The sequence below is a fragment of the Pipistrellus kuhlii genome, unplaced genomic scaffold (genome assembly GCF_014108245.1).
Source record: "Pipistrellus kuhlii isolate mPipKuh1 unplaced genomic scaffold, mPipKuh1.p scaffold_m20_p_1, whole genome shotgun sequence".
In the NCBI taxonomy this organism is placed as follows: Eukaryota; Metazoa; Chordata; class Mammalia; order Chiroptera; family Vespertilionidae; genus Pipistrellus; species Pipistrellus kuhlii.
Genome location: NW_023425404.1, coordinates 94,905,027 through 94,926,794, shown reverse-complemented (window position 1 = coordinate 94,926,794; position 21,768 = coordinate 94,905,027). Strand labels below are relative to the sequence as shown.

Below are 21,768 nucleotides of genomic sequence, written 5' to 3'. Positions count from 1 at the left end.
TTCGTTTTGTGTTGTCCCAAAGCTCCCTTAGGCTTTCCTCTTGCTTTTTACATCTTTTTTCCTGTTGCTGCTGTGTTTGTGCATTTTTCCTACCTTGTCTTCTAATTAGCTGTTGCGGTTCTCAGCCTCTTCTAGTTTACTCTTTAAGCCTTCTATTATATTCCTTATTGCAACTATATCATTCTTCATCTACTCTTGGTTCCTTTTCATGTTGGTGACATTCTCATTCAGCTCCTAATAATTCTCATTGAGTTGTATGTATTTGTCATCCAGCTGTTTGAGCATCCTTAGAACCATTACTCTGAATTCTTTCTCAGGTATGTTGCTAGCCTCAAGTCCATTTAACTCCCTTTCTGGCGATTCCTCTTTTTCTTTCCTTTGGGGATTGCTTTTTTTGTCTTCCCATATTTTCCTATAATGTTTGAATTGTAGATCCAATTGCTTTGCTGCCCAGTTCTTTTGGGGATATCTCTCAGGTCTCTTGGGCTTGGTAATTTAATGTAGCTCCCTACTTGAGATATTTGGGTTCTCTTGATGTAGGCCTACAAACTGGAGAGGCACAACTGCGGTGTCCAGAAGTCAGCAGCCATGGAGGAGGGTGACCCAATTTTTGCTATCTTGCACCCTTGATTGAAATAACGTGCACCCAGCAGGACTCACAGTGGCACCCAGGAATCATCTGTTGGGGTGATGGGGCTCAGGGTCCTGTGCTCTAAAGAGCCATGACTGGTGTCCAGAGTTCTGTAGATGTGGGATGGGAAGACTCAGCTTTTGCTGCTGCACCTGTGGTGGATAGGTGCTCACTCCCAGTGGCAGCTCACTGGGGCACTCGTGGTACATTTGCCAGCGAGGCACACTGAAGCACTTTCAAGGGCCCTGGCAGTGTAGCCATGTAATTGAGGCATCTGTTGGCAGGTATCCAGAATGAGTGAATTCTGAATTTCTACTGCTGGGGGTGGGGAGTGCACCCTTGTTTGTCCAAGATTACACCCAGAGACAGCTCACAGTGGCTCCCATGAGTGCCCTGTGGATAGATGAGCTCAGGAGGCCTGCCTGTTGGAAATGTGCATCTTTGGAGGTGCCTTTGCCAGTGAAGAGCTCTGATGCAATCTGAGGGGCCCTGGTACTGAAGTTGCACAGCTGGGGTGTCCGTGAGCAATTATTCAGGAAGAGGGAATTCAGAATTTCTACTGCAGGGCCACACGCCCTTGTCTGTACAGAATCACACCCGCGGGATCTCCCAGTGGCTCCTAGACTGTGCCTACAGAGTGGTGTGCCCTGGATGCCTGCGTACTAGAAACGAGTTAATGTGGTGTCCAGAGTTCTGCTGCTGGGGAGGGGGAAGATGCACTTACTGCTGCTGAGTGGTGCACCTTTGGAGTTGGAGGTCTCAGGGTTCGTGGGTCTGCAACTAGTGTAGCAGGATTTTGGCTAGAGTGGCTGCTGGGTTGCTGGGCAGCTCCAAGGCCTGTCTGGTTGGTGGTGCTGATGAGTTCCTAAAAAAGGCCATTCTCCCCTTCAAGATGGCATGGGCTCTGTGCCAGAGTCACGCAGTCTGGCGAGTGCCCACAGCAGTGGTAGTCTCTCCCTGTCCAAGAGTGCCTGGTCTGTCAGCCCCTGCTGCTCCTACAGGGATTTAACTGTCCCTCACTACTCACACACTCCCCCCACATATCAACACACTCTCCTTTCATCCCGTTACTCACTTTCTCTTCCTCACCTCAGTCCTGCAAACCACCATCTTCCAAACAACATGTCTCCTCCCAAATTTTTTAATTCTGCACTTCATTTGTGTTTTTGTATCACCCCCTTTAAAAGAAAAGGGACTTTTCTTTTTAATCAGGCTGAGGTGACCATGAAATCAGTTTAATAGGTATTATTCACTTACTCATTCACTTAATCAACAAACATTCCATTTGCTTTTTATATGATAGGCACTGTCCTAGGATTTAGACACTAAATTATAACAACATAAACATGGTCCATGCACTCATGAAGTTTATAGGGTAATGGTAGTCAGAGGTGGGTATGATCCAGACAAAGGACTTTGACGGGCAAGTACAGGGCTGTATGAGAGCATTTAATAGGTTACTTAATCCTTCAACCTTATTCTGGGATAGGAGAGAAGGGGTATTTAAACTGTTTCCAAAGAATGAGTTAGCTAGCCAGAAAAATTCCTGGAAGCATTCCATGAAGAGAGAAGAGCATAACTGAAGCCCTATTGCAGCAGGAATTTGCAGAAGTTTGGAAATTGACAGAAAACTAGAGCATAATTAGTGAAAAACAAGATGAACTGGAGGGACAGCAGGTACCAAATAGAACAGAATTTTATCCTATCCTGAGAGCACTAGGGATGAATTGAAGGGACTTAAACAAAGTCATGAAAGAATCCATTTTTGTAATATTTTGGTTATAAAGGTATACACACAAAGATACTGACACTATTAAACCTTAGAATCATACAACTAACTCCCTTTTTTCAAATTATTAGTTTACTTAGTCATTAAGTATAAGTTCCTCAGTGAGACATATGTGGAAGTTGCCTTGGAATTAATAAAATGATTTTCTGCTTTGTGTGTGTGTGTGTGTGTGTGTGTGTGTGTGTATGTATGAGAGAAAGAGAGGGAAAGAGAGAGGAAGGAAATAGATAGTAGTCAAGATACTATTTTTAAAATTAAATATAGCAATGAAAATTTACCTAAATCTATTTAGCATGCCAATAATTTATGCATCATGCAGTATTAGAAATTCTTAAACTGCTATCTGTTATATTTGGTTATTTTTTAAATTATTCTAAGAAATTATGACAGACTTATGTAAGGATTTGTTTCAACCCCTACTTTTTTTACTTAATAGAAATAATTGTTGTTCTATTCTTATTTCTCTTTTCATCACAAATGTAAGAACACACTCTTCTGTTTATGTTATCAGCTTCTTTAGAGATTATTCAGAGTTATTATTTGGACTAGTTAAATTTGTCTTGAGCCATAGATTCTATATTTAATGGATACCTAGCACTATGCCTTGCACATAGTAGGCACTCAAAAATAAGTTCAGTGAATCAAGGTATTTGATATAGTTACCTTTTTAAAATTTAATTTTTCAATTACAGTTTATATTCAATATTATTTTGTATAAGTTTTAGGTGTACAGCATAGTGATGAGATAATCATATACTTTATAAAGGGTCCTCCACCCAATACTTCCAGTACCTACCAGGCACCATACATAGTTATTATAATATTCTTGACTATATTCTCTATGTTGTATTTTCTATCCCCATGACTATTTTATAACTACCAATTTGTACTTCTTAATCCCTTGAACTTTTTCACCCAATCTCCCAACAATTCCCTCTGGAAACCAGTAGTCTCTTCCTTGTATCTCTGAGTCTTTTTCAACTTTGTTTGTTCACTTATTTTGTTTTTTAGATTTCACATAAAAGTGAAACATTTAGTATTTGTCTTTCTCTGTCTGACTTATTTTACTTAGTACAATACCCTCTAGGTTCATCCCTGCTGTCGAAAATGGTAAGATTTCCTTCTTTTTCTCATACAGAGTTCTTAATTTCACCTTATAAAAATGCCCTTCCTTAATTCCTTCCCTTCACACAAAACATATTCCTCTGTTTGATACTTATTTTCTTCCTGGAAGTTCTACTCTGAATAATAATATTCCTTTTTAAGGTTTAAATCCCTTTTTAAGATTTAATTGTCCTAAGTCTTTTTCTTGAAATTCATGTACTTTGTATTTTAAACCTTTGTTTGCCAATTTTCTCTTAGAAAATGTATTTTCCTTTTCTCTTTTGATCTAACCTAATTTATATTAAAAATGTTTGATCTCTCTCTAAAAATGTTTGAGTCTTTTTATGATTTTGTGTTTCACAATATTTTAATTGCAGTTTTCCCATCCTGAGAACTATTGAATTGTTACTATATATTTAAAAAGCATAATTTATGTATTCTATGTTTTCAGTCTATTGAAGACAATGAAGTATATTTGCCTAATGATGAAATTTGGACCTATGATATTGATAGTGGGTTGTGGTAAGTAATTTTAAATTGCAGAATGTTCATCTTTTAAAAATTGAATTTATTGAGTGGGGTGACATTGGTTAATAAAATAATAGATTTCACATGTACAACTCAATAAAACATCATCTGCATATGGTATCATGTGCTCACCATATGTTATAAATATTTTCATAGACTCAGGGGAATTTAAGACCATACTTATCAATAGAACACACTACACCACTTATTTCTCCCTTTTCTTTCAATGCTTTATTCTCTTTGGCTATTTATTTCCTCTGCTCCCTTCCTTTCTCCAGTATATGTCCTTTAGCATTCCTCACTATTCTAAGGCTGTCTCTGAAGACTTTGTTCTGCTAATCATTTCCCAATTCTGGTGACACATGTGAAGCTGAAAATATATTTACAGTGGCTCTTCTTAGAGTCTTTACAGTATTGGCTACCATTCTATTTTAGTTGTAATTGTCAGTGACAATTTTCATTTAAAAAAAAACTCCTGGAATTCAAAGGGAATTTTAATTTGCTTTTCTGGAAAGTTTTGAAATTTCATATAATTCTTGCTGCAGGACAATGCACCTCATGGAAGGAGAACTCCCTACCTCCATGTCAGGAAGTTGTGGTGCTTGCATTAATGGAAAGCTGTACGTTTTTGGAGGATATGATGACAAAGGATACAGCAATCGAGTAATATTTTCTTTCAATTCAAGCATGCAGCAAATGTGTAATATTTAGTGTACTATTTTATCTCATGAGTTTACAGATATTTTTATGTGTGTGTTTTTTTTTTTTTTAAAAATTTATTTCAGAGAGAGGAAGGGAGAGGAAGAGAGAGAAACATCAATGATGGCAGAGAATCATTGATTGGCTGACTCGTGTAATCCCCCTACTGGGATCAAGCCTACAATTCAGGCAATGTGCTCTGACCAGGAATTGAACCATGACTTCATGATTCATAGGTCAACACTCAACCAGTGAGCCACACCAGCCACGAGCCAGTTTACATACATTTAAAAAAGAGGATCTAAATAGAAAACCTTGTGTTTATGATTATAAGGTTTAGAGTGGAAATGTAGTGGCTGTGCTTTTCTTCCATATCTTTCTGCTACAGAATTAACTATATATTTAATATATATCTATATAGCAAGAAAATGATGGGAGAAGATCTAGTTGAGTATATTTTATATATCATTTTTGCTTCTAAAACATAGTCTCATTTTCATTAACTCCACAGGTAAAATTTTTACCTTTTAAAAAGAAAAAGTAATATTATTAATTTTAGATAATATAAGTCTCAGATATGGATTCAGTTTTCAAATGCCCTGTTAATGGAATTCTCCTCTTTTAAAAGCTTTATTTTGTTAATTTGCGAGCCAGAGATGGAACCTATGTTTGGGAAAAAATCACCAACTTTGAAGGAAAACCACCCACACCACGTGATAAACTTTCTTGCTGGGTATATAAAGACAGGTAATGCACACCTCATTAACTACATAGGATTATCTGATAGCTTATGGCCAAATAGGGAAAGTTTGAGAGTCTGAATTTTTCATATAATTACAAAGGTTTTTTTTTTTTTTTTTTTTTAATATATATTAATGGTAACAGCTGTTTTAAACTGTGGAAGAGCTAAGTAATCAAAATAAACATGTAGGAGCAACAATTTGTTTTATAAAAAGAAACTATTTAATTAAAACTCTGAATAGTTCACATGGTTCAAAACCATATTAAAAATACTACAGTGAAAGCTTTGGTTCCCACTCCTATTCTTGATTCCCCATGCACAAATAGCTACTTCTAGCTCTGACTGATTTGGCTCAGTGGATAGAGTCAGCCTGTGGACTGAAGGTCCTGGGTTCAATTCCAGTCAGGGGCATGTACCTTGATTGCGGGCACATCCCCAGTGGGGTTTTTACAGGAGGCAGCTGATTGATGTTTCTCATTGATGTTTCTGACTCTCTGTCCCTCTCCCTTCCTCTCTGTAAAAAATCAATAAACTATATTAAAAAAAACACACACAAAAAGCCAAAACTGGTTTGGCTCAGTGGATAGAGCGCCAGCCTTTAGACTGAGGGCTCCCAGGTTTGATTCCGGTCAAGGGTAGTTACACTGGTTGTGAGCACATCTCCAGTAGGGTGTATGCAGGAGGCAGCTGATCGATGTTTCTCTCTCATCGATGTTTCTAGCTCTCTCCAAAAAAACCAAACAAAAACAAATAGCTACTTCTACTAATATCTTTTGTACTGTTATGACAGTGGTTTCCAAAATTGTCTGCAATTATAAACTCCTAGGATCTTAAAAATTCCAAAGCACAGGTGATACTCTAGACAAATTAGACTACAGTCTCTGGGCATATGAGGTTTTGAACCTCCTCAGGTGATTGCAAGATGCAGACAAGTTTGGAAACCAGGAAACCACTGCCATTAGTGTTACTTCATGCAAATAGAAGCAAATATGTATGTATATATTGATCTTTTTTTACCCTTCTTCTTACATAAATATCTCTGTACACTGTTTTGTACCCTGCTACTTCTTTTAGTTAACAGTATAGACTAGATGATCTTTCATCTTTCTGTATCCCTAGTTAGAAAGTTGGTTCATGATTTTTCTCTTTTTTTTGTTTGAAGGATTACAAATAGTAGTACATATGTCTCCTTTTCCCCCCCCTTGACCTCCCCCCAGCCTCTTCTCCCCAGCATATGCTTCACCTACTCCCCCCGCCCACCGTGTCTTGTAACTATTGGTTATGTTTATATGCATGCATACAAGTCCTTCAGTTGATCTCTTACAGCATCCCAATCCCAGCCCCAACCTCCCCTGCTTTCCCACTGTAGTTTGGCAGTCTGTTCAATGGTTCTTTACCTCTATATCTATTTTTCCCCCATTTCTTTTCTTTAAAAAATCTTGCAACTGCAGACTAGAAATAAAATATAATAATAAAAAATGTTTGAGTCCAAATTTCAATGTCCAACAGTTCTGAGACCCAGTTTCAATGTCAAATAGTTCCTTATATGTACATGTCAGCAATGATATCTGGATGATGGACAGATGGTGGCAACCTGATTTTTTTTCCTTTTGCAGCTGCATAGTATTCTCCTCTTGAATATAAATACCATTGTTTATTTAACCATTACCCTGTTGATTGTTTCAACTCCTTTCTACAAACTATGCTTTAATGAATCTGTGTGTGTGTGTGTGTGTGTGTGTGTGTGTGTATATATACATATCTCATAGATCTATTGAATAAAATTACAGAATTAGATGGTTGGTCAAAAGTTAATGCATTTGTAATTTTGTAGATGTTTAGTTTGCTAAGGCTGCTGTAACAAAGTACCACAAACTCAGTGGCTTAAACAGAAATGTACTGTCTCACAGTTCTGAAGGCTAGAAGTCTGAGATCAAGATGTCAGCAGAGTGACATTGATTAATAAGGTAGATTTCTATGATGTAAGACCTGTAAATCACACTGTATATCCACCACCCGAAGTCATATCTTCTATCACCATATATTAGGCCTCCAACACCTTCAATCATGTGGTTTTTATACTCCATTTTATGTAATGTATCACATTTATTAATTTGTGGATTTTGAACCAACCTTGCATCCCTGGAATAAATCCCACTTAATCGTGGTGTATGATCTATTTAATATATTGCTGGATCTGGTTTGCTAACATACGCCAAAACCGGTTTGGCTCAGTAGTAGAGCGTCGGTCTGTGGACTGAAAGGTCCCAGGTTCAATTCTGGTCAAGGGCATGTACATTGGTCGTGGGCACATCCCCGGTAGGGGGTGTGCTAGAGGCAGCTGGTCGATGTTTCTCTCTCATCGACATTTCTAGCTCTCTATCCCTCTCTCCTCCTCACTGTAAAAAATCAATAAAATATATTTAAAAAACAAAACAAAACTGTACTAACATAGTATGATATCAAAAAAAGTTGTAGGAAATATTTAAAAATCTGCAAATAATAGGATAACTTCATCGTTTATATTATTTATTATATTCCAAAAATGAGTGAGATCTCATAATTTTTATCTTTATCTTCTTCCTCTTCCTAAAGAACCCCCTTCAGCAATTCATGTAATTCTGGTTTGGCAGTGATGAACTCCTTTAGCTTCTATGTGTGAAACTCTTTACCTGGCCTTTGATTCTGAGTGATAGCTTTGCTGGGTAGACTATTTTTGGCTGTAGGTTCTTGCTATTCATCACCTTGAATATTTCTTGCCATTCCCATCTGGCCTGCATGGTTTCTGTTGAGAAATCAGCTGACAATCATATGGGTGCTCCTTTATGGAAACTACCTGCTTTTCTCTTGCTGCTTTTAATATTCTCTCTTTGTTTTGTTTTTTATTGATTATAGTCTCACATAATTGTCCTATTCCCCCATTCCCATTCCAAACCCCTCCCTAGATATTCCCCACCCCCACCCCACCCCCCGTTGTCCATGGCCATATGTATACACACAAGTCCTTTGGTTGGTCTCTTCCCCTTACCCCCACCCCCCCTTATTTTCCCTCTGAGGTTTGAGAGTCTGATCGTGGTTCTCTTTCTCTGGGTCTGTTTGTGTTGTTCATTATTTCCTCTAGATGTGTGAGGTCATGTAATACAAGAAATACCCTTGTAAGAACCTAAACTGCAACAAGCCATAATGGTTATGCTGAGAGGCAAATGAATCAGTCTGTAGTGTGTTCCTTTCTGGGCCAACAGTTCTTTTGCGTCCCAATTTCAATGCCAGATACTTCCTTATGTGTACATGCCAGCAATGATATTTCAGATCTGGTTGGTGGACAAATGGTGGTAACGCAGGTCCACCCGTCTCTGGTTTGGTCCTGGGCATCCTTCAGCAACATGCAGCTTCTGTCTACTGGTATGGTGATGCATCGTCAGCATCTTCCATCTCTGAATTGTGTCTCTTCTGTCTTCATGGCTGGAGCGCTTCTGTCTATTGCTCTCTGTTACAGAATTCCAGATGGTCTCGGAGTTGTTTTCTGAAAATATACAAACATATTCTCGACCAAAAGTTAATAAAGGGATATTTTCTTTAAATTTTATTTGGGATTCTTTTCCATTTTTTTCCCCTCAAATGATTTTCCCCTGCCTTGTTTTGTCACCATGTGTGTATTTTCATGGGTATCTTGCTATTAGCGTTTCGAATGAAGGTTAATTTTCTAAAGCACAAATTTTTTAGATGTAAATTATTATCAGGATATATTTTTTACTTTAAATAATAGGAAACTTTTGGAAATTTTATACTGTAGTCTTGATAGCTTTTACATTTTAAGTTAGTTGCGCTACACTATGACTACTTTAGATTCATAACATGTTGTGCAATTTTACCGTGGCCACTCTGCCAATAAGAATTTTTGTTAACCCATTAGGAACAGCTTTTTGAACAGTACAATCAGGTTTTTGTTTTTTTGGTTTTTTTTTAGAATATTCATTTATTTCCATTAGCCACATTATTTTCCTCTGAGAAACTGGCTACCATTCATCTGTCATACTCAACACTCTAGCATCAATCTCATTTATCATGTGTGTATTAGTGGAGTTGATTATTTCCTTTCTTGAGAAGGGCCTGAGCATTCCTGCTGCTAGGTTGGACTTGGATATTAAAAACCCACTTGCCCACACCATGGGTATGAGTCCTCTCAAATAAGTCTTATTGCAGTGAGAGGGCAGCTGCTGTCAGCCAAGTCTCTGTCTGTTACCTGGGTCCCACTTTGAGCTGCTCATGGGAAGCGAAGCAGCCAAGGGGGCAGGAGACCTCCCTCAGAAGGGGAGAAGGTTCAGGCACCTGCCATGTTGCAGGGGGGTTTGGTAAGGGTCTGTGCCCCACCTCTGTTGACCCCCAAGTTCTCTCCTGATGGCCCCTCTGCGACTATGCCTGTCTTAGGTTGTTCCTTACCTGAGGAATCTTACCTGTCTCTGGCTAACCAGCCATCCTCCGGGGCCAAGCAGGGTGATGTAAGGTTTAGTTCTGTCTCCTTGGTAGCCTATGCCCCCATGGGCTCCACACCCAGCACCTGCCTCAGGAACCCCTCACCTGCTGGCAGCATTGATCTCATATTTTTGGGAACCCATGTTTCTTTCCAGAGAGGGCCCAGCTCCCCCCACTGGGCGGGCAGGAGATCCGTGGACTAGCCACCATGGTGCTTCAGCCTCAGCATGAACTGAAAGGTCAGGCAACAATTGTGGGCACCTGGACCACAAGAAGAGGTTCATTTTGGCCAAAAGGGCAAGATGGGCCACTATAGAATGCTCAGGTGCCTTCCCAGGGGGCCCTCTGCATAGTGGAAGGGATGAAGTCCTTTCATGTTGTTTTTAAATTGCTGCCAGACATTCAAAGGACTGGTTTGTATGTTTGGGAAAATTGTACAATGTGCTATTGTAATTCTAAAATATCTAGAGCTGTGTTACCTTTGTCTCCAAGCACCAGCAAAATATATATATATATATATATATATATATATATATATATATATATATATATATATATATATAAAATAAAATAAAATAAAATAAAATAAAATAAAATAAATGATTTTTTATTGATACCCCATGGTGTGAGGTACTATTATACTATTTTAGGTAATGGGGATAACCCAGATGTGGGAAAAATTATAGTGACCTTGTAGAATAATATCATGTAAGGATATTTTTTTGCTCTAGGCCACATGTGTCAAACACAAGGCCCGCAGGCCAAATCCGTCCCGCCAGGCCTTGCAATGTGGCCCGCACCGCGCTGTCATCACTGCACTCCGCTGCGTTTCCATCACAATGACAGTTTATGACTGTTCAGTAAACCATTCGGCCCGCGATTTAGGCTGGATTTTAGATTTTGGCCCCTTCTCTGATTGAGTTCGACACCCCTATTCTAGGCCATGGAAATTCCATTTTAAACTGGCCGTCAATTTCTTTTTGTATAGACGAGGTCTTTGTTTCCTTTTCTACACCTCTCCCAGGAGGAAGGAGTGATGATCCCTTCCTTTGGTGTCCTCATCAGCTAGAAACCTCTGTTTAATTTTACACACAAAGGAACAGTGGTTTAATTCTGTGTCATACAGAAGGGGAGATGGGTGGTGACCCCTATGTAATTATACTTTTTTGTCCCACCTGTGGTCCTCCTGGATGACCAAGGTGTTTGGTGTCATCAGTGACTACTTTGGGCAGGAGGATCAGCCCAGGTAAGGGCTCCCACCAGTGAAGGATTAGGAGTTTAAGTCCAGAAATACTTACCCAATAGCCCTAGGTTATTCTTTGTCTTTTGCTCTTGGAATTTTAATTATGCTGTGTCTTGGTGTGGTCCTCTTTGGATTCCTTTTGTTTGGGGTTCTGTGCGCTTCCTGGACTTGTAAGTCTATTTCTTTCCCCAGGTGGGGAAAGTTTTCTGTCACTATTTCTTCCAGTATTCTTTCGGAATCTTGCTCTCTCTCTTCTTCTGGGACCCCCATAATTCTGAAGTTGGCTCATTTGAAATTGTCCCAGAGGTTTCTTAAATTATCTTCAACTTTCTGGATTCTCTTATCTTCGTGCTTCTGCGGAGGAGTGTCCTCTGGCTCTTTGTGTTCCAGATCTTTGACTTGATTCTTGCAATATTCTATTCTGTTTTTAGGACTCTGTGTAATATTTTTTATTTCAGACAATGCATTCTTTATTTCTAGTTGATCCCTTTTCATATCCTCATAGGTCTTGTTTATTTTATCAGCCTTTTCTAGGAAATTCTTGAAAAACCTTATAAGCGTGGTTTTGAACTCTATATCCAGTCGCTTCTTGTCCTCCATTTCTTTTGTTTGTGATCTGTTTCCTTGTCTCGGCATTTTCAGCTTCCTTGAGTTGGTAGGGTGGCTTTGTGTGCTAAGGGTGTCTTAAATGGTTCAGTGGGTCAGCCTCCCAGTTACCTGAGGTGGACAGTCTTGGTGTAGCCCTTTGTGGGCTGTGTGTGCCGTCTTGTTAAGCCTTGCTTATTGTTGGTATCACTGGGAAGCGTTGACCTCCAAGCCAATTTATGAGGATCAGAAGTGTCTCAGCTAGGAGGGTTTCTGTATTCCGCTTGAATGGGGTGGCGTCTCGGGGTGTTGCAGACAAGCTTTGTTGAATCCCGCAAGATTGGTTGCAGGCGCATGCACCTCTTTGGTATAGGCGCAGACAAGCTTTGGATTCCTGTCTGTCCCTCCCTAGGAGAGTCCTATTCACGGCGAACAAGAAAGGTAGCCACTGGAAGGGCTTCTGTGCTCCGCTTGGATGGTGCAGGGTTTCGGGGTGGTGCAGACAAGCTTTAGTCAGCCCCTCCCTATGAAGATCTGGTTTCTGAGTCCTGCAGTAATGGCCGCTGGCTTCACACACCTCCGAGAGATCTCTGTCCACTGCCTGACAGCCTGGACTCTCCCTGTCTGGAGCCGTCTATCAGAGCAATAGTTTTTCTGTTTTCCTCCCGAACAAGAAAGCTAGCCGCGCATTAGCTGTCTGCCCTCTCTGCGCACCGGGAGTAAGCCAGCAGCGAACTCAGCCCGCCCTCTCCGTGCTCCGCAAGCAAGCCAGCAGCAAAATCGGGCGGCCTCCTTTTTACGCACACAGTTCACTGCACCTTCACAGTTCCTAAGGTTCAGTGTGCCTTCTCTCTCCTTCCCAGATGGTAGAGCCTCCTCTCAGCCAGCCATCTGGTGCTTCAGGGCGATGTTTCCCCTGTTTTCCAGTTCTAAATTCAAATTTGTTGTGGTAGGCTGCATTCAAGTGTCTACCGTATGCCGCCATCTTAGTTTTGACTGTCTATTTTGAATGATAACCTTGCCGGGTAAAGTAATCTTAATCTCAGATCCTTGCTTTCCATTATCATGAATACTTTATGCCATTCCCCTTTGGCCTATAGTTTCTGATGAGAAATCAAATATCAGCCTTATGAGAACTCCTTTGTAGGTAATAGTTTTCTCTTTTCTTGCTGCATTTAAGTTTCTCTCTTTGTCTTTAATTTTTTTAATATATTTTATTGATTTTTTATAGAGAGGGAGAGAGTCAGAAATATCGATGAGAGAGAATCATTGATCAGTTGCCTCTTGCACACTCCCCACTGGGGATGTGCCCACAACCAAGGTACTTGCCTTTGACTAGAATCGAACCTGGGACCTTTCACTCCGCAAGCCGGCGCTCTATCCACTGAGCCAAACCGGTTTCGGCTGTCTTTAATTTTTGACATTTAATTATGATGTGTCTGGGTGGGGGCCTGTTTGGGTTCTTCTTGCTTGGGGTTTTCTGTGCCTCCTGAACTTTTATGACTTTTTCCTTAACTACGTTAGCAAAGTTTTCTACTATTATTTCTTCAAACAGGTTCTGTATTTTTTTCTCCCTCTTCTGGCAATATTCTAATATTGTTAAGTTTCATGTTCCACAGCTCCCTTAAGCTGTCCTCCTGTGTGTGTGTGTGTGTGTGTGTGTGTGTTGTTTTTTTCTTTTTGGTTCTCTAATTGAGTGATATTTTCAACTCTGTTTTCTAATTCATTGATTTGATCCTCAGCTTTCCCTAATCTGTTGTGTATTTCTTCCATGGTGTTCTTTACTTGTGTTATGTCATTCTTTATCTCAGACTGTTCTTTTTTCATAGTTACAGTATCTTTTCTAATGCAGTGAGCATTTTTATCATCATTATTCTGAACTCTGTTTCAGATAAATTTCTTATCTCTACTTGATTTTTAAAAAATATTTTTTACTGATTTTTTTACAGAGAGGAAGGGAGAGGGATAGAAAGTTAGAAACATTGATGAGAGAGTAACATCGATCAGTCACCTTCTGCACACCCCCTACTGGGGATGTGCCTTCAACCAAGTTACATGCCCTTGACCGAAATTGAACCTGGGACCCTTGAGTCTGCAGGCTGATGCTTTATCCACTGAGCCAAACCAGTTTTGGCATCTCAGCTTGATTTATCTCTTCTTCTGGAGAATTCTCTAGTTTTTTAATTTGGGGGTTGTTTCTTTGTTTCCCCATTTTGTTTGTCTGTTTGGGTTTGTGAGTATGTTTTGGTAGATCCTCTATACCTCTCAATCTCTAGTGCAGGAGAGTGTTAAAGACTATTTCTGACTAATTGGATCATGCAAAGACTTAAAGCCTCTGGAGACCACCTCTGGCTATAGACTAATAGGAGTCCAATTTGAATTGCCCACCAGGTAGTCGTCCTTAGTTATGGGGAGAGTTTTTTCAAGGGTAATTCCTTCTGTCTGGAGGCTGTTAAATACTTTTAATCTCTTAAGTGGTTTCAGGGAAGGGTGTTTCCCAATAAGGTGTGTCATCTGTCTTCCCCCCAGGCAAGACAGATGTCTATGTGGGAAAGATGTCCTCTACTGTGTGAGGGAATTACTCAGCCCAGAAAATTTGGGGTGTCTGTCTTCTGAGCTCTATCCCCTGAGTCTTCAGTCCTGGGTTCTGTTTTCATAGCCCTAGTCTACTTTACTCTCCCTTTGCCAGAGCACAAGGTGGGTAGCACCACAGAGAATTTTTGTGTATTGGCCCTTTAAGAGGGTGCCTGAACTTTCAGTTGCCACTCCCTGGTAGTCAACACCCCAAGGCTTTTCACAGCTAGATGTTATGTGGGTATCCTCCTCAGTTTGGTGCTCTCTGCTGGGGAGCTCAGCTTCAGATTAGGTCTCAGAGTTCTCAGTGGCTCCTTCCAACAGCTGAGATATTTCTTCGCTATTTCAGTTGCTATCTGTGGGTACCTCTGCCCCTTCTACCAGCCTCAATGTGGTTTCCACCTTCGGTTCTTTGGTATTAGGTTCTTTTCTGTGAGTTTTCCATTGATTTTTTAGGAAGCCTTTCCATATTTCAATTGTAATTCCAGCTTGTTCCTGGGAGCATGTCCATACAGCATCCTTCCAAGAAGCTGGTTTCATTAAATAACTCCTGGTTGCAGGTGTGTTTTTTTTAATGTTCTGTACCACTAGAGATGTACAATCATATCTTGTATTTTGTAGTCACTTTAAAAAGTTCTCTTCTGTGTAATCATTTGCCCACTAATGCACAGATTCATTTGTTTATTTTTCTTTTTATTTATTTACAATATATTTTTATTGATTTCAGAGGAGGAAGGGAGAAAGATAGAGAAATATCAGTGATGAAAGAGAATTATTTCTTGGTTAAGTCTTAATTTTTTTTGTCATGTCAGTTTGGAAGAAGCTTGATAGGGACTGGAGCTTAAAATAGAACTGAACTATATCTTTGAGCTTTGGGTAGGCTTGCATAAAGGGAATATCTTTGTGAATGATTTATAGTAATGAAGTATTTTCCTGTAAGCCACTAGAGTTTTCTACTTTTGTCTTTCTAGGACTTAATTGACCCCAAACCTACCAATTAATTTTGGTCCTTTAAAGTTTTTCTAGTTTTGTGTTTACAAGAAACTGGTAACAGTAGCTGACCTAGACTCAGGTACTGAGTGACTGAGAGTAGGAGGGAGACTTACTTTTTATCATACCTTTTAGAAAGTTATGGTAAAATATATTTAACATAACATTTGCCCTTTTAATCACATTGAAGTGTACTATGCACTGGCATTAGTTAACTTCACAATGCTGTGCAACTATCATCATTATCTGGTTCTAAAAATGTGTATTGCATAATCATCTTCCTTAGTATTTGTGGGGAGCAAAATCCACTGATGCTCAAGTCCCTTATGTAAAATGGCACAGTTTTTGCATATAAAACTATGCACATCCTTTATATAATCTAGAGTTAAGGTGCCTCATTAGCACAGTAGGTAGCGCGTCAGTCTCATAAGTAATCTAGGGAGTTAAATAAAATGTATATGCTATGTAAATAATTGTTGTACTGTGTTGTTTAGGAATAATAACAAGAAAAAAAAAGTCTGGCTGAAACCAGTTTGGCTCAGTGGACAGAGCATCGGCTTACAGACTGAAAGGTCCCAGGTTTGATCCTGGTCAAGGGCATGTACCTTGGTTGTGGGGACATCCCCAGTAAGGTGTGTGCAGGAGGCATCTGATCAATGTTTCTAACTCTCTGCCCCTCTCCCTTCTTCTCTGTAAAAAATCAATAAAATATATATTTTTTAAAGTCTGCACATGTTCAATGTAGACACAATTGTTCATATCAACAGCATCAGTCTTTTTCTTTTTTTAAAATATATTTTTATGGATTTCAGAGAGAGGAAGGGAGAGAGAGACAGAGATAGAAACATCAATGATGTGAGAGAATCATTGATCAGCTGCCTCCTGCATGGCCCATGTTGGGTTGGAGCCAGCAACCCAGGCATGTGCCCTCACCGGAAATCTGATCCATGACCTCCTGGTTCATAGGTCCGTGCTCAACCATTGAGCTATGCTGCCTAGGCATCACTTTTCTTTCTTTCTTTCTTTCTTTTTTTTTTTTTTTTTTACATTTTTTTATTAAATTATTATCTGTGTACATAATTTAACATTGCCCCCCCTCACATACATACCCTCCCTCCCTAGAGTTTTGTGTCCATTGGTTGTACTTATATGCATGTATACAAGTCTTTCTGTTGATCTATTATCTCCACCAGATCTCCCTGCCCTCCCCGCCGTAATTTGACAGTCTGCTTGTTGCTTTACTGTCTCTATATCTTTTGGTTCATCAGTTTATAATGTTCTTTATTATCCATAAATGAGTGAGGTCATGTGGTGTTTCTCTTCATTGATTGGCTTATTTCACTCAGCATGATGTTCTCCAATTCCATCCAGGTGGCTGCAAATGATGAGAATTCCTTCTTTTTTATGGCAGCATAGTATTTCATTGTGTAGATATACCATAGTTTTCTGATCCAATCATCTGCTGATGGGCACCTAGGCTGTTTCCAAATTCTGGCTATTGTAGATTGTGCTGCTATGAACATAGGGGTGCATATATTCTTTCTGATTGGTGTTTCTAGTTTCTTGGGATATATTCCTAGGAGTGGGATTACTGGGTCAAATGGGAGTTCCATTTTCTCCATAACCTCGCCAACACTTGTCGTTTGTTGATTTGTTGATTTTGGCTATTCTGACAGGTGTGAGATGGTACCGCATAGTTGTTTTGATTTGCATCTCTCAGCACTTTTCTTTTTAAAATATTTTTGATCCATAGTTGGTTGAATTCATGGATGCAGAACCCATAGATATGGAGGGCTGACTGTACTCGTTAAGCAATAGCTCTCTATTTTTCCTCCTCCCCAGCCCTGGGTAACTTCTACTTCCTGTCTCCATGAATTTGCCTATTATAGATATTTCATATCAGTGGATATTTGTTCTTTGGTATCTGGCTTATTTCACTTAACAAAATGTTTTCAAAGTTCACTCTGTTTTAAGTATGTATCAGAACTTTATTACTTTTTTAATGCTAGATAATATTTCATTTTATGTATAAACTACATTTTATTTATTCATCTGTTGATGAGCACATAGGTTGTTTCCATGTTTTGTTACTGTGAACAGTGCTGCTGTGAACATTGACTTATTTTTGTCAATTCTTTTGAGTATAACTGAGAGTATTATTGTTGGATCATATGATAATTCTATGTTTAACGTTTTGAGAAAGCATTAAACTGTTTTCCACAGTTAGTATGCCATTTTATGTTCCCTTTGGCAATGTACAAGTGTTCCAATTTCTTTGTAACCTTGCTAAAACTTGTGATTTTTCTGTTTTTATTTTTGTTCTTTTTTTGTTTCATTTAATAATACCCATTAGAGTGGCTATGTAGTGATGTTCATTGTGGTTTTGATTTGTATTTCCCCAGTGAGTAATAATGTTGACCATCTTTTTGGCCACTTGCATATCTTTACAGAAACATCAATGCAAGTCTTTTGCCCATTTAAAAAAATTGGGTTCTCTTTTTGTTGTTGATTTGTAAGAGTTCTCTACTTATTGTGGATATTAATCCCTTATGAGATAACTAGAGGCCCATTGTATAATACGAAGATTTGTGCAATAGTCCTTCCTTTCTCTGGCTGCTGGCACCGATTTTCCTCTAGCACCCAGGACCCAGGCCTTCTCTCTGGTTGCCGCCTTCCATCTTTACTCAGTCCGGAGCCTTCAGCCTTTTCTGCTCCAGCTGGAGGGCTGCCCTGTAGCTCCCTCCGCCCCCACCCTTCCCCTCATAGCAGGAGTCCTGCTCTGCCTGGCTGCTCAGCACCTGCATGTGTGTTGACCAGAGGCCCAGAGAGGCTGGAGGGCGGGGCCACCAACACCTTCGTTGGGTTAATTTGCATACTCACTACTAATTGGCTGGTGGGAGTCAATTTGCATATTTCTCTTTAGTGTAGATATGCAGTGTTCTTTTGTAGTACTATCATTATCTGGCTGGACTCGTTGAATAATTCAGGGAGTGTTGGCTTCTCTTCAATATTCTGGTAGAGTTTGAAAATAATTGGTATTAATTATTCCAATATTTAGTAGAATTCACAAATAAAGCCATTTGATTCTGGGCTTTTCTTTGTTGGGAGGTTTTTTGATTACTGATTCAATCTCTCTTTGTTATAGGTTTATTCAGATTTTTATTTCTTTTAAAAAATATATTTTATTGATTTTAAAAAATATATTTTATTGAAGAGAGGAAGGGAGAGAGATAGAGAGCTAGAAACGTCGATGACAGAGAAACATCGACCAGCTGCCTCTTGCACAACCCCTACCGGGGATATGCCCGCAACCAAGGTACATGCCCTTAACCGGAATCGAACCTGGGACCTTTCAGTCCGCAGATCGACACTCTACCACTGAGCCAAACCAGTTTCGGCCAGATTTTTATTTCTTTTTGAGCCATTCTGGTAGTACTCTTTCCAGAATTATTTCTATTTCATCTAGTTTATCCAATCTGTTGGCATGCATTTTCTTATAATCCTTTTTATTTTTATAATGTTGCCAGTAATGCATTTTTTGACATTTTTCTCCTTTTGTCATAGTCAACTTAGCTAAAGATTTGTCAATTTTATTGATCTTTTCAAAGAACCAACTTTTGCTTTTGCTTTTTTTCTCTGTGGTTTTTCAGTGAATTATTTTGTTTATTCCCCCTTTAATTTTTGTTATTTCCTTCTGTCATCTATGGGTCTCGCTTGGTCTTTCTTCTTTCTTCCTCTCTCTCTCTCTCTCTCGCTCTCTTTCTCTCTCTCTCTCTCTCTCTTCCTCTCTCTCTCTTTCTTCCTAATTTCTCAATGTGTATAGTTATGTTATTAATTTGAGATCTTTCTTTTTAAAAAATTCATAGGCATTTATACCTATAAAATTTCTTTTGAGCATTGCCATCACTGTATACCATTAGTTTTGTTTTATTTTATATTCCTTTATTTCAAGGTAATTTCTAATTTTGCCTGTGGTGTGTTTTTTTCCACCCATTGGATTGACAGGTTATTTTTTTCCTTTTAGCATGCCTTTTGGTCTCTGTTTTTCTAGTGAGTTATTCACTCTTATTGTGTTTTTATTCCCATGTATATCTATTTTTTTATCTGTTTTTGTTTTTTTGTTTATTTGTTCTTTATCTTTGCTCTTAATTGATTTGATTAAAATGTGCCTATATGTACTTTCCTTTTTATTTATTCTGTTTGGACTGTGCTGAATTTCTGGAGTTGGTGGTTATATATCTTCCATCAACTTTAAAAAGTACTTAGTAATAGTCAAATATTTATTCTACACATTTATTTGTTCCTCCTCCTTCTGGGACTCCTGTTTCATGCACATTATACCATTTGATGTTGTTCTAAGAGCTTGGGCTCCTTGTCCCCTTACTAACCCTGCTCTTTTTTTCTTTGCTTTAATTTGGATATCTTTTATTTACCCTATTGACCTGTTGGCAAATTCACTGATAATTTTCATTGCCATGTCCACTTATAATAGACTAGATAGGATTTCTATCTAGAGAATTCTTTGTTTCTGACATCTTATTTTCCATTTCCAGTATTTCCATATATATATATATATATATATATATATATATATATATATATATATATATAAAATTTCGGGGAGGGAGAAAGACAGAGAGGCATTGGCTGCCTCCTGCACACCCGACATTGGGGATCGAGCCGGAAACGTGGGCATGTGCCCTGCCTGGGAATGGAACCATGACTTTCTGGTTCATAGGACGACACTCAACCACTGAGCCCTGCCATCCGGGCCATTTAGTTCTTTTTCATGGTTACAGGTATCTGTTGAAATTATTGGGTTCTTCCTTCATGTTGTCCAGCTTTTATAAACTAGACTTGTAAGCATTTTTTATCACAGTTACTTTATTTAAAAAAAAATATATTTTATTGTTTTTTTTACAAAGAGGAAGGGATGGGGATAGAGACTCAGAAATATCGATAAGAGAGAAACATCAGCCGAGACCGATATGGATAGAGTGTCGGCTTGGGGACTGAAGGGATCTGGGTTCAATTCCGGTCAAGGGCATGTACCTTGGTTGCGGGCATATCCCCAGTAGGGGGTGTGCAAGAGGCAGCTGATCCATGACTCTCTCATCGATGTTTCTAGCTTTCTATCTCTCTCCCTTCCTCTCTGTACAAAATCAATAAAATATATTTAAAAAAAAAAAAGAAAAGAAAAGAAAAAAAAAGAGAGAAACATCAATCAGTAGGGATGTGCCCACAACCAAGGTACATGCCCTTGACCAGAATCAAACCTGGGACCCTTGAGTCTGCAGGCTGATGCTTTATCCACTGAGCCAAACCAGTTAGGGCTATCACAGTTACTTTAAAGGTAGTGTCTAATTCCAGTATCTGGGCCACCTTGGTGTCAAATTATATTAATTCTTTTTTCTCTCGATCATGGGTCACTTTTTTTGTCTTTTTGTGTATTTTGTAATTTTTTCATCATATACTAGACATTCTCTGTGAAAGAATAGTAAATATTGGAATAAATAATAGTTATCACCAGAAAAATACATGCCCTTTATTTAGGTTGCTAGAGTGTGAGTTGAGTCAATGTAATCTATAATTATACTGTGTTTGGCTGTGTTGTAGCTTTAGTTTGATTCAATTTTACTATTAGTTTCAAATTTTTGAGGCAGGAAATTAACTTTGTTAGAGCTGCATATATGAGTATTAGAGATCACCTAGAGATTTTCAGCTGAGCTCCATATCTGTGTTTCCAACTCTCTACTGTGGGAGATCTTTCTGTGTTGTACAGTCTAATTAGTAGGTCTTCCAGTCGCTAGGGAATTCTCTTTGCTCTTCATTCCCACCTTATGCTTTCTGTACCTTGGGAGGTCTCTTTCAGCCTTGCACTTCCTCCTTTGGTTTTTTGGGGGCAGTCACCCTGTATACCATAATGGCTTGGCATACTTATAAGGTGTTTCCTTCAGATCTCTGCCCTGATCCCACACTTTGGAGGAAAATTCTGATTGCCTCAAGGTTTGTTCACCTCTCTTTTGCTTCCAGCTGTTGTTTACTAACCATGAGCCCTCTCTGATGACTATGCAAAAGAGTTGATGAATGGCTTAAAACTCCCACTGTGCCTGAATTTTTTAAGATTCTAATTTACTGTGCTAGTCTACATGTGGCTGTTAAAATTTTGGGTTATTTCTTGTACAGCATTTTCTATACTGGATTCTTCTTCCTCTTGCTGTTACACCAGGATGAAAGCAGCCATGAGTCTCTTCTCTCCTATTGAAAGTTCATCACTTCTTGGAATTAGTACATTAGGTCTTTTTGTTCCTTTAGCACTGATTTTTTAAACTATGGTTTTGTAGTTTATAGTCATACAGCACTTAATGATGGGAATGCATTGAGAAATGTGTTGTTAGGCAATTTTGTCA

General features: G+C 39.0%; 1 protein-coding gene across 3 annotated transcripts in view; it reads left to right on the top strand.

Annotated features, from left to right (window-relative positions):
- Positions 1-21,768, top strand: part of KLHDC1 (kelch domain containing 1) — an 80,363-nt gene that overhangs the window by 7,063 nt on the left and 51,532 nt on the right. The window contains exons 1-4 of one of the 3 annotated variants that reach the window (XM_045587441.1): positions 3,497-3,530; positions 3,976-4,046; positions 4,598-4,715; positions 5,406-5,498. In XM_045587441.1, coding sequence (XP_045443397.1) covers positions 3,989-4,046; positions 4,598-4,715; positions 5,406-5,498 — 269 coding nt within the window. In that variant the 5' untranslated portion in view covers positions 3,497-3,530; positions 3,976-3,988. Of the gene's footprint in view, positions 1-3,496; positions 3,531-3,975; positions 4,047-4,597; positions 4,716-5,379; positions 5,499-21,768 lie in introns of those variants that run through there. The other 2 variants (XM_036457603.2, XM_036457594.2) reach the window with 2 other exon arrangements.